The sequence below is a fragment of the Elgaria multicarinata genome, chromosome 19 (assembly GCF_023053635.1).
Source record: "Elgaria multicarinata webbii isolate HBS135686 ecotype San Diego chromosome 19, rElgMul1.1.pri, whole genome shotgun sequence".
NCBI lineage: Eukaryota > Metazoa > Chordata > Lepidosauria > Squamata > Anguidae > Elgaria > Elgaria multicarinata.
In genome coordinates, this window is record NC_086189.1 from 1781592 (window position 1) to 1793631 (window position 12040).

Here is a 12040-nt window from a genome sequence, read left to right on the forward strand (position 1 = left end):
CTCCAGGCAGTCAAAAGAAAGTTATCGTTTTTTAAAAGCATTATGCAAATATATGTGAATGCGCGAAACCTTTCATTCCTGGTCTGCTCAACAACAGCCAAGAAACCTGGAGCTGGCAGATCAGCTCAAAAAGGGGTACTTTTTGAGATCAGGGGCATCTCGTCCAACATCTTGTTTCCCACAGATGCCAACCAGATGCCTCTGGAAAGGACATGAAGCCCTTTCCAATTCTACTATTCTGATTCTATAAGTATGCTTTAGGGTGGATTCCTGCATTGAGCGGGGGTTTGGACTCGATGGCCTTATAGGCCCCTTCCAACTCTACTATTCTATGATTCCTGCCACTGTTGCACCAAGCCAGGCCACTGGCATTCAGTGACAGACTGTGGCTGAATATGGGGGTTCTACTGTTTGTCAGGATCAGATGCAACTCGAGCCAGGGACCTCCCACATGTCTCTGAAGAGGACTGCTAGACAGTCCTGTTTCTGTAGCTCCCTCAACACCCACCTTTTGTCATTATTTTATTTATTTATTAATCCTCCTCTCCATTTTATCCTCACAACAACAACCCTGTGAGGTAGGCTGGGCTGAGAGTCTGTGACTGACCCAAAGTCACTCGCCTTCCATGGCCGAGTGGGGACTAGAACTCAGATCTCCCAACTCCCAGTCCAATACTTTAGCCACTACACCACACTGGCTCTTTAGGTGAGCAACTGGGTGTGGTTGGGCAAACTTTGTTTCCAAAGGGGCCAGTTTTTGACTCAGGACTACCAATGGCTAATGTTTATGTAGCCCAGGCCTTCCAGTGCAGTGCTCCCTTCCCATCCATGGCACCAGGATTTGCACCCGCTACTCTACATTCTGGGCCACCTTGGCCAGATGTGGGTGTGCACTTGCATATTACCTTTTTCACAAGGATGGTGAGTCCTTGGTACTTAAAAGGCTTGGAGAACTCAATGTACTGCGCCCTCTCATTGTTGATGGTCAGTGGTGCCACGATCATGTCGGCCTGGCCACTCAGCAGCTCCCCCATCATCCCATTCCACTCCTTCTTGTTGCTGTTGTTCACCTGCAACAATCACCCAGGAGGATAGAAGGTCTTCTTCTGCAAGCATCCATTGGCAAGTTCACAGGATACATTCACCTTGAAGTGTGCAGAAATCTAATATCTACAGACACAGCCGTTTCATCTGCAGCCTTCTACATTGCCCTCCCCACCCCTGCTACGTCCAAGTCCCTTCCAGGTCTGAACCTGGCCTAGTCGTGACTCATTTGGGCAATCCTTGGAGCCCTCTTCAGGCAGAGGAGGGAACAAGGATGAGCAACATCAGCCTGCTGTGTGATTGGCAGGCAGCATGAAGCCTTGGGATTGTTTGCTTGGGCCTGGTAGAAATACTGGAATCCCGCTGGCCGACTCCTTTGCCTGGTCCACGGTGTGTGGGTGGGTGTGGTGCCTGCTGCCTTCAGCTCTCTGAACGTCAGGCTCCCAGCTCAAGCCACGAACCTCATACTCCGGGGCAGAGAACTGAAAGATGCTGGATGAGGAAGGGAAAGGGGGGACCTCAAACCAGCAACCATCCAGAAATACCTTACCTCCTGACCCACCAATGATGTGGTCCCTCAGTGTGCACACCAGGCATATTAGGGTCTGTGGGTCAAAGCTGCCCTTGCGTGTAAATATACCAAACCGAAAAGGAGTTAATATTCCAGCTCTCCACACTTACCCGCTCTTGGGTGCCAAATTTACCATCGCCCACGAGATGAACTTCATAGGTGAAATTCATGGTCTTGGCAAGCTTGATCAGTAAGTCGATGCAGAAGCCATAGCAACACAACATCACGCTGGGGCGGCCTATGTTGCAACGGTGGAACAATCAAGGACATTTATGGGAATGCCTCAGTAGGCAGCCCCTCAGCCCCTCAAAGGCTCACCCTGCTATGCCCCCATCAATCCATCACGAGTTCCTTCTTGCTAGGGCTTGTCTTGTTTACCCCGACCTAAATGCGCATCTTCGCATTTTAGGTTACATGACACAGACGTCCATTCGCCGCTGCACTGGGTTTTTAACCTGATAATGTGCATCTTCGCATTCGCGATTTATCGTGACTTTTAGATCACATCCGAGTGTGCACCGCATATGGCTGTGTGTCTTTGGGGAGTTAAATCGGATTTTGACATGTGGGCGGAGCTTTGAGGGTAGGAGAACGTGATTGGCTGATTTCCTGATTTCGCGCCAATCAGCTGGCTCCTTTGTTCGCACTGATTTTAGTTTGAAGTAGAAAGCTTCTTTAAATTTTTTTAAAATGTATTTATATATTTATTGCATTTCTGTACCACGCAATATGCGAAGCTCTCTGGGCGGTTCACAAAAACAAAGAGGAGGAAACAGCCAGACAAAGGAGACGTGTTCTGCTGCCTTGTTCCTTTCCCTCTGTAGCCTCGTTCCTCCCCCCACTGGTTTGTGTGTTATATGAATCTGCGGAGCTCCACATATAAAATTTATAGCTTCGCTCCTCTCTCCTCCGTAGCTTTGTATATGCAATAATGCACATGTGCACATTTATAACTCACTATATATAAAAAAATCAGGAAATAAATCGCTGTTGCTGCTGCAGTGTGACACTCTTTACCTACATTCAAATCAACGAAAAATCGGGTTTATATTTAACGAGGAGTAATCCTGTTGTCGTATAGACAGGGGCCTAGATGCGGCAAAGGGGAGCAGAAATCTAGGCCTGTTAGTGCGATTTCTTGGATACGAGTGTGCTTTCGTTGCCTCACTTGGATGTTGTGCCTGCATTTTCACTTGAGTTGGCACTTGAATGGTCAGGCTTGTAGTCATGGTTGGCTTTTGCTTGAAGGCTTAGCCTGTGGTTTTGCTGAAAGTGGCACTGAAGCATGGACCGTGGCATAGGGGTAAATTTTGAAGTGCAGGAGTTCGTCATGACAGTCTCCATAGTCACGCGCCCAAGGAGAGTCCAAAAATTCAGGCAGCTGAATTCAAAATTCAACCACTTCTAGCAGTTTCCAGCTACATCAGAAACAGGTCTTTAGTAAAGTGAATGGGTCTTAGTTGCTCATACTAAGCTCCATCCAATGAGTGTTTTATTGCACGCCCGTTACTGGGCACTCACGGAGTTTGCTCAGGTCCCTCACATAACGTCGTCTGCCTCCCATGCACTTTCCACCCCTTGTGGCCTTCCTTGCGCGACAAGAAAACCCCTTCGTTAAGTCCAATGTATTTTTAAACATGGAATTGCTGCTCTCTCCTGCTGTGTGCAGGAGAAGCAGTGCCATTAGAACAGCAGACTCAATGGGCCTCGTGCGCATTGTGTACTTCCTCTTTTGAAAGAGGAAGTAACTGAGGAATGAAAGCACAGGCAGAGAAGCGACTGTAGGAGCATGTCCCCCCCACCCCTGGTGTGATGGAGCTCTTAGACCAGCCCTCCCCAAAATAGTTTGCATTACAACAGGGAACAACATATTGTGATTGGGAAAATCCCCATGCCTCCCCCCACAGCTACTGTGAGGATTGCAGCTAAGCACAGCAGGAACTGGGAAACCTAAGGAAGGCGGGTGGTGGTGGTGGTGGTGGTGGTGGATGACAGCAGCATCTTGGATAATAAAAAAGTGCTGCTGCTGTGTCCCTGCGGGCCCCGGCTCCACTACAAGACTGAAGGTGATTTGCGTCCAAGCATGCCAGCACACTCTTTTGAAGCAGAGGCCACAGTTTGAATTCGTCCCCCCATGTGATCTGTCTACACATTCTTTCAAAAGAAGGCTCATGTATCCTTAAGTTTGGCTCATGCATGCTGGAACTAATTTGCTCTCAGAAATTATCTCTCAAAATTCTCCACTGCAACTGTTGGTGTCAAACACTGACGGCGTGTTCGATCTGTATTTCATACCCAGCAATATTGTTTTTTAATATTCTGTTTGTTTGCTTGTTCATTTAAATGCTTGCTAGATTACCTTTGGTTCAAAGAAAACCAAAATAGTTAACAGAAATTAATAGCTAATAGCAACTGACAATAACAGAGAAGACAAAGTCTAATTTTATTAAAACAAGGACAATAAATTACTGACAGAGAGCCAAGCTGCAGGGGAGAAAGTTGGCAGTAAGGCCCACCAATAATTTCTCAGTTCCCCAATGGCTGGATGTTCACCATAAGATGCAAGCTAAACAACGAATATGCCAGGTGAGCTTTCCTAGGGAGGGCATCCCATTGGCCCTGTCCCTTATGCCCCTCTGTTCAACTCCAGATGTTGGAGATGGTATACATGGATGTTTGGATGGCTTTTAGCTGCTGATCTGAGAGTGCAGGGAGAGGCACACAGAAGAAGATAGTCCTTTGATACGTGGCAATGGATATGTGATTGTATTTCTGTTAATTTCCAAAGCCAATGTAAAATTTTGCCCCTTTCAAATTCAGAATTTCAAATTCAGGCTTTGAATGGCAAAACTGAGACAGTCCAGCAACATTTTGAATGTTTGGGCTTCTAAACTACACCTTGCTTTGAACACAAAGAATTACCTGGCATGGTCTCATTTGGCCCGGTGCAGAGGACCTGCTGCACCAACCCGCCTGTGCTGTTGAGGAGCGGTTTGCACTTCCCATCTGCCAGGGTTGGCTTCACATAGACAAATGGCTCTTGGTGAATTGTGACAATCTGTGGACAGAGAAACCAGAAAGGGGTCACTTGCAAAGAAAAGCTCCAGGGGCCCCATCTTCTGATTGGGAGGCAGGTGGCAGAAGTGTTGTGACTGCATGTTTCTCCAAGGGACAGACCTTACAGGTCAAGGTGTGTCCATGGCGATCCTGTCACCTATCACTTCCTCTTTGGCAGAGACTTAAGAGGTGTCTTGTGCATCATTTTGCCTGTATGAGTTGCTAGTGTGCCCATTTCGGGTGTGTGTGTTCCCCTTCCCCATGCCACAGCTCTCTACATCTTAAATCTCTGAGTGAAGGTGGGGCTGGTGCATGTTATCTTTTGTGCGCATTAGGGTTGTGCGCATTGTGCTCAATTAAATTTCAATAGATTAATCTATGATTTTTAGTTGATTAATTAATGGATTAAAATTTGCTTATCGTAAAAGCAATGTTTATGAAGTAAGAAGTGCTACTTTCTTTGTGTTCAGCTGATGCATGCATGTGTCATACAAGAGGCACCATCTTAGAAGAGGCACCCCCTTTCTCCCTCCCACTTTATTTATTTATTTATTTATTACATTTTTATACCGCCCAATAGCCGAAGCTCTCTGGGCGGTTCACATACTTGTGTATGAGAGAAGGGAGAATGCCTCTTTCACAATGGTGCCGTTGCCACCTGTAGCCTTAATAAGCTTGCATTTTTTAAAAAATTGCTACTCAGTCAAGGGAACCTTTTTAGTCATTTAAAAGTTTTTATATCAGTCAATCTATTCAACATGGCAGACCTGGTGTACATGTGTAAAAAGGGTGAAGGTGGACATCATTCAAAGAGTGGTCACGGTAGCCTCTTCAGCTGTAGTATAGAACAGCAAGTTGAATGCTGGATGGTCAAGTTGCTTCAAACGCTAATTTGTGTGAGCCTAGAATCTGACTCCACTCCCTCCCTCCTGCAGGACGCAGGGCGCCTGCGCTCTCTCCCCCGCTCTCTCTTCCCACCCACCCACAATGGCATATTTTTATACATATGTTGTCACCTAAAACTTATACAAGATGAATCCAGATTTGAAAAACAGTTGTCAAACTGCTCATTGGGGTGGTGACGTGCCCTGGAAATGCCACAGAAGTTTGCGTATTAACTCCCACCACAGCAGGCTCTTCCATCTTAACCATGCTAAAAATCTTCTCAGACACTTTTTTCAAGGTGCATTTGGGACAGAAAAATGCACATGTGCTTGGAGTGCAGTCAAGCTGCCTCCCTGCCTCCCTCCCTCTTAAGGGGCCTTGTCCATCTTCGCTCTCAAATGCACATGTGTGAACATTAAAGCACAGTATCATGTGCATTCCCTGCCATTTTACTTACTGCAGCAAAGGTTCATTTTGAGTGGCCGATTAGGGGATAAAAGTCCAGTCTCCCCCCCCCCCAGTAGGCATTTAGTTATAAACGTACCACCCCCCCGCCCCCTTTGCCTCTGGTTGCAAGATATACCTTTAGTTTTGTAGACATTTCATAGCCCTGCGGTGTCTCCGTTTCTCCTCCGGGCCAGATGATCTTGCGGTCATTGGGCAGGAACTGTGGAGGTGAAGAGAATGGGGGTAGGAGAGCTGCAATGGATCACTGTGGATAACTACATGGAAGTCCATGACTTATCTCTCTTGGACTGCATGGGGCTGTATTTATGTATTCTGCTGGCTCACTGTGTAAGCCTAGAAACTGGCACAAAGTTGATAGAATCACAGAATCAGCTTTCTGTTTTAAACATGTAGCAAGTTTCTAGACCTCAGGGCAGGTGAGGCTTAAAAGTATACAGTAAAATCTCAAAGAAAGAGAGTGGAGGAGGAACTGAAAAGTTTCCTCTAGTCAGAGGCAGGACTTAGTACACAGCCCCTCCCCATGGCTAACAGAAGCAGAATAAATTATACAAAGTAGGCCTTTCTATGCTAGTATGTTTCAATTGCATAGTTTAGCACTTGTAGAATTTTAGCTTTACTTTGAATCTGAGTTCAGAGAAGGAGGTTTTCTTGAGTTTAGTGGGAATATGTAGTGTCAAGGTTTCCTTCCTCTGCCACCTCCAGTCTGAAATCAGGGGAGATGGGTGCACCAGTATTTGCAGCCCCTTCCTCTTCTTCTTTGTGGTCTCTGTGCATCACACATATGGGCTCTGCGCCTGTGCGGGGCCAGCTTCGGAAACTTCACTAGCTGAAAATCTTTTTAGGCGGGAACCCCTCCCCCACCGTCCACTGAGCATGCTCAGGGGTTCCCGCCCTATCCCCTCAGTTCTCTTCAACCGTCTGTGGGTCAACAGCTTGTTGGAGACTTCTCGTTTTTTGGTATCGTTACTTCAGCTGGAAAATCTACTATTTTCCCTTCTTTCTCTTTTCTCTCCAGTTTTCTAACCTTTTCTATATAGTTAGGTATATATATATATATATATATATATATATTGTTAGTTAGTAAGTGTTGGTGCCTATGGCACATCAAGGCCTGTTTAAAAAGTGCTCCGATTGCGGGCAGAAGATTTCGCAAACGGATGGACATTCTCTTTGTTTGCTCTGCTTGGGGGAAACACACGTTGTTGAATCGTGTGTTTTTTGCTTAAAATTCTCGAGGCAAGCGAGAAAGAACTGTTCAGACTGCCTTCGGGCGATTCTCTGGGAAAAGGTTTTGGAGGCAGTAGAGAAACCGAGACCATCTCAACGCTCTAAATCTCCTACCACTATGGAGTCTATGCCCCAACCTCCTCCTGTGCGGAGTGAAACCTTAACGGTTCCCCCCTCCTCCTCTCATTCCGCATCTTCAAAAGCGGCTAAGAAGATATCTAAGAGAGCGAGAGAGCACTCTGGGGCAGAAGAACCCCAGAGGAAAAAGAGCAAACTCAAAACTAAAAATGGGAAGAAAAAGTTGTCGAAACCAACTTCGTCGGTACCGAAGAGTCCGGTACCGAGCACTTCGATACCAAAGCAACCTACGGTACATAGAAGCCCGATCTTGAGGCTTTCCTTGAAAAAGTCTCCTCTGCAACCGATAAGCCCGATACCGAGGCTTTCGCTACCGAGACCATTCTCAATACCGAGACGGGCGACACCATCCTCACCGCCAGTACTGAACCTTCCGCCTCAGTCAGAGCAGGTGGTCGATTCTCCGGTACCATCCCCCTTCCGGATCATCACGATACCGGTGGAGGAACCTAGCATAAGGGCATCGATTTCAGAAGGCGAAATTAGAGGTTCGTCACCGGACAATACCTTGGCAGAGCGGGGTCCCTTTTCCCCTCGATACCGAGAGGAGCCACACCCGTCAATCGATACCGACAGACGTCGGTACAGACAAATACCGCAACAACCGCTACCGTCACTCGGTACCGAAGGTCATCGGTACCGACCTATGTCCCCCTATGGGAATGCCCATGGCCACTCACCGGCTTCAACTCATTCAGGTCGTCAATACTCTGCTTATGGCGAACGACCTCGGTCTCCGCCTAGAATGTGTGACTATTATGCTGATTGGCAGCCTCCCCAATATCCTCTGTACTACTACGAGGACTGGAGACACAGAAGGCACCAAGATTATTACTATCATTACGCTCAGGAGCCTTTCTGCCAAGCTCCTTCTGCAACGATCTCCCATCCCCTGCCTTCGGAGGATGTCACGTCTATGCCACCACCACCTCAATCATCGATACCGAGGCGTGTATCGCAACCGACGCAAACTACAGTACCGACCACCTCGGTACCGTCTTAGGCATTGCAACCATTATCGACATCGGAGATGACGGGAAACAGACTGGATGCCCCATCAGAGGAGGACTACCAATCGGACTCCTCACAAGAGGCATCACCAGTACCATCCATCCCTTCACCGGATGATCTGGTGGTTACTTCAGACGTGGTGTTTCCTTCGGAAGACTTGGCACACTTTGCTGACCAGGTACAAAGGATGGCAAGATCATTGGGAATTGAAATGTCCCAACCAATAGAAAAACTAAATGACCCAGTCTATGATGACGTATATTGTGAGTCATCAACCCCAGCAGCCATCCCATATTTACCAGTGCTGCTATGTACAGCCCAGCAATCATGGAAGCTGCCCTCCTCTATGCCACCAACGTCAAGGAGGCTAGACAACATATATAAGATACAAGAGAAAACAGCCCCATTTCTCTTTACGCACTCAAACCCCAATTCAATCATTGTGGAAGCTTCCCAAGGATGAACACAGAGGAGGCACAATGCCCCCGTGGATAAGGAAGGGCGAAGATTGGACGGCCTGGGTAGAAGAATCTACTCATCTATGGCACTATCTCTTAGGGTACATAATTACCAAGCCACAATGGCAAAATACCAGCTTTTCCTATGGGAAAAAATGTCATCCCTGTCCGGCTATCTCCCTGATGACCAGAGGGAATTAGCCAATGTCTTTTATTCTAAGGCAATGAGACTTTCTCGGCAACAGCTTAATACTGCACGTCATGCCACCGACTGTGCCTCAAAGGCTATGGTTGCCTCCATTGCCCTACGAAGGCATGCTTGGTTAAGGTCTGCAGGTCTGTCACAGGAGGCACGCACCTGCATAGAAGACCTGCCCTTCGATGGCGAAGGCCTATTCCATTGCTCCACCAATGAATCAATGGAGAACATTCAGAAGGCTAAGAACACAGCCAAGAAAATGGGAATAGGACAACAACAGCAGGCACAAAGAACATTCTGTCCGAGACGCTGGCCTAGGACCCAACAACAATTCCAGCCCAGGCAACAGCAACTGCAAGATCGTACTCCTCTGTATCAACCCCAAGGGCAATACAAGAGGCAACAATTCTCTGGTCGCTTCAAACAGAGTAAAGGCAAACCAGACGGAAATCAGAGACGGTGTCTTTGACTGCCCCATAACCATGACTACCTCACCACAATTCGGAGACATTCTGGCCCCTTTTTACTACACATGAACCACCATTACCACCGACATGTGGGTCCTGAACATCATCTATCAGGGCTACAAAATAGAGTTTACCACCCTCCCTCCGCTCGGAACCGCAAGGTTCTCACCACCTACAGACGCTCTATTACAAATTAAGACCTATTTTGGACCTCAGAGACCTAAACGAGTTCATCAAACCCAAAAAATTCCGGATGAACTCTTTAGCTACCATCCTACCATTCCTCTCCCAAGGGGATTGGTTTACAGCGATCGACCTCAAGGACACGTACTTTCACGTCTCGATCCACAACGACCACCGACATTTTCTCCGATTCATCATAGGGGAAGACATTTTCCAATTCAAAGTGCTCCCTTTCGGTCTTTCTACTGCCCCCCGAGTTTTCACAAAGTGCATGGCACCAGTGTGCGCCTTTCTGAGAACTCGAGGGGTAGAGATTTACCCTTACTTAGACGATTGGCTGATAGTGGCAAACACAAAACAGGAAGCCACTCACAACACTTACCTTGTACCATGTACACTGATGGTGCTATATAAATAAATAAATAAATAAATAATAATAATAATAATAATAATAATAATAATAATAATAATAATACCTTACCATCAACCTCCTCAACAAGTTAGGTCTTTGTATCAACAGAGAAAAATCAACCTTCCAACCTACCCAAAGAATAAAATTTCTTGGAGCAATTCTGGACTCAACCCACTCCAAGGCTTTCCTCCCAGAGGAAAGAGCCACTACACTAACGACACTCACACTCAAACTCTACCACTCAAAGAGTATATCTGCCTTCCAGGTCCAAAGGTTACTGGGATTCATGGGAGCTATGGTGAGTGTCGTTCTGTGGGCACACCTCCACATGAGGCCTCTGCAATTGTGGCTCCTGCGGGAGTACGACAATACAATGGACGCTCATCGAGTGAAATTGTCTCTCCCTGCGACTGTAAAGGACACCCTCCTCTGGTGGACGGATTTGTCCAACATCATGCTGGACTTCAGACCTCCACTGCCATCCAAACATCTGATGACAGATGCATCCTTATCGGGCTGGGGAGCCCACTGCGGAGACCTTACCATACAGGAACGCTGGACTCATGCCGACAGGCAGAGACATATAAACGTCCTGGAATTAATGGCCATTCAGAAAGCGTTACATGCCTTTCAACAGACTTTGTCAGGGCACGTAATTCAGAGCCATACAGACAACATGGCAGCTGTTTGGCATATAAACAAGCAAGGCCTGTTTATCAATGGACCTGATTTCTCTGACCTTGAACATTTGGCACTGGGTAATCGCCCACGACATGGCCTTATCGGCCATTCATATCGCAGGCCAGGACAATATACTGACAGACAAGCTCAGCCGCACTTTCGTGGACACACACGAGTGGCAAATGACAAGATCTGTACTCATGATGATCTTCAAGACATGGGGACAGCCTTCGATAGACCTCTTCGTGTCACCAGAGAACGCCATCTGCAGCCGCTTCTGCACTTGGGCAGGTCACGGACAAGCGTCCCTAGGGGACGCCTTCGAAAGGCCTTGGGCAGGGCAACTCCTGTATCTGTTCCCTCCAATACCTCTTCTCTCCAGAGTTATTGTGAAGTTACGCAGGGACAATTCCAACGCCATACTAATAGCACCTTGGTGGCCAAGGCAGCCGTGGTTCACACTGCTTCTCAAACTATCCTCAGCCGGAGTACATCAAACTGCCACAATCTGATCTCCAAAGAGAAGGGACTCATCTTCCACCCGGATGTCAGATCACTGAACCTAACGGCATGGAGGATAAAGCAGCGTTAGACAGCCAAGCCTTGCCCACTGATGTGTGGAACATCATCCTAGCAGCTAGAAAACCAGCGACTAGGAAATCATACTCCAATAAGTGGGAGATTTTCTCTTCCTTTGCCCTCACCAGGAATGAGAACCCCTTTTCAGCACCAATTGCCACCGTTCTTGCCTTCCTTTTTTCTTTATTCAAAAAAGGGCTTAAATTCTCGTCACGTAGAGTGTACCTGGCAGCAATCTCTGCTTCACACCAATGGGTTCAGGGTTGCTCAGTCTTCATCCACCCATTAGTAAAACGATTCATGAAGGGTATGAAGAATACCATCCCCCCAGTTCGCTCCTTTGTTCCCCAATGGAGCCTTTCTGTGGTACTTAAGGTGTTGTCTGCCAAACCCTTTGAGCCACTAGCAAAGACAGATCTACGATTGCTGACTTTTAAGGTGGCATTCCTAGTTGCAATTACGTCTGCTAGACGTGCATCAGAGCTAGCAGCACTCCGTATAGACTCACCTTATACGGTGTTTCATGCTGACAAGGTGGTCCTCAGACCGGACCCAGCCTTTCTTCCAAAGGTTGTTTCTTCATTTCACCTTGGGCAGGATATCACACTGCCAAGTTTTTTCCCTTTGCTGACATCTCCTCTTGAGTTGACTCTACATACA

General features: G+C 47.3%; 1 protein-coding gene across 9 annotated transcripts in view; it reads right to left on the bottom strand.

The window, feature by feature from the left end:
* GRIN1 (glutamate ionotropic receptor NMDA type subunit 1) overlaps positions 1 to 12040 on the bottom strand; it is an 89136-nt gene that overhangs the window by 37842 nt on the left and 39254 nt on the right. For all 9 annotated transcript variants that reach the window (XM_063144448.1, XM_063144442.1, XM_063144443.1 and 6 more), the window contains 4 exons: positions 6141 to 6224; positions 4538 to 4673; positions 1726 to 1853; positions 906 to 1070 (listed from right to left, as the gene is read on the bottom strand). In XM_063144448.1, the coding sequence (XP_063000518.1) occupies positions 906 to 1070; positions 1726 to 1853; positions 4538 to 4673; positions 6141 to 6224 (513 nt within the window). The remainder of the gene's footprint in view (positions 1 to 905; positions 1071 to 1725; positions 1854 to 4537; positions 4674 to 6140; positions 6225 to 12040) is intronic.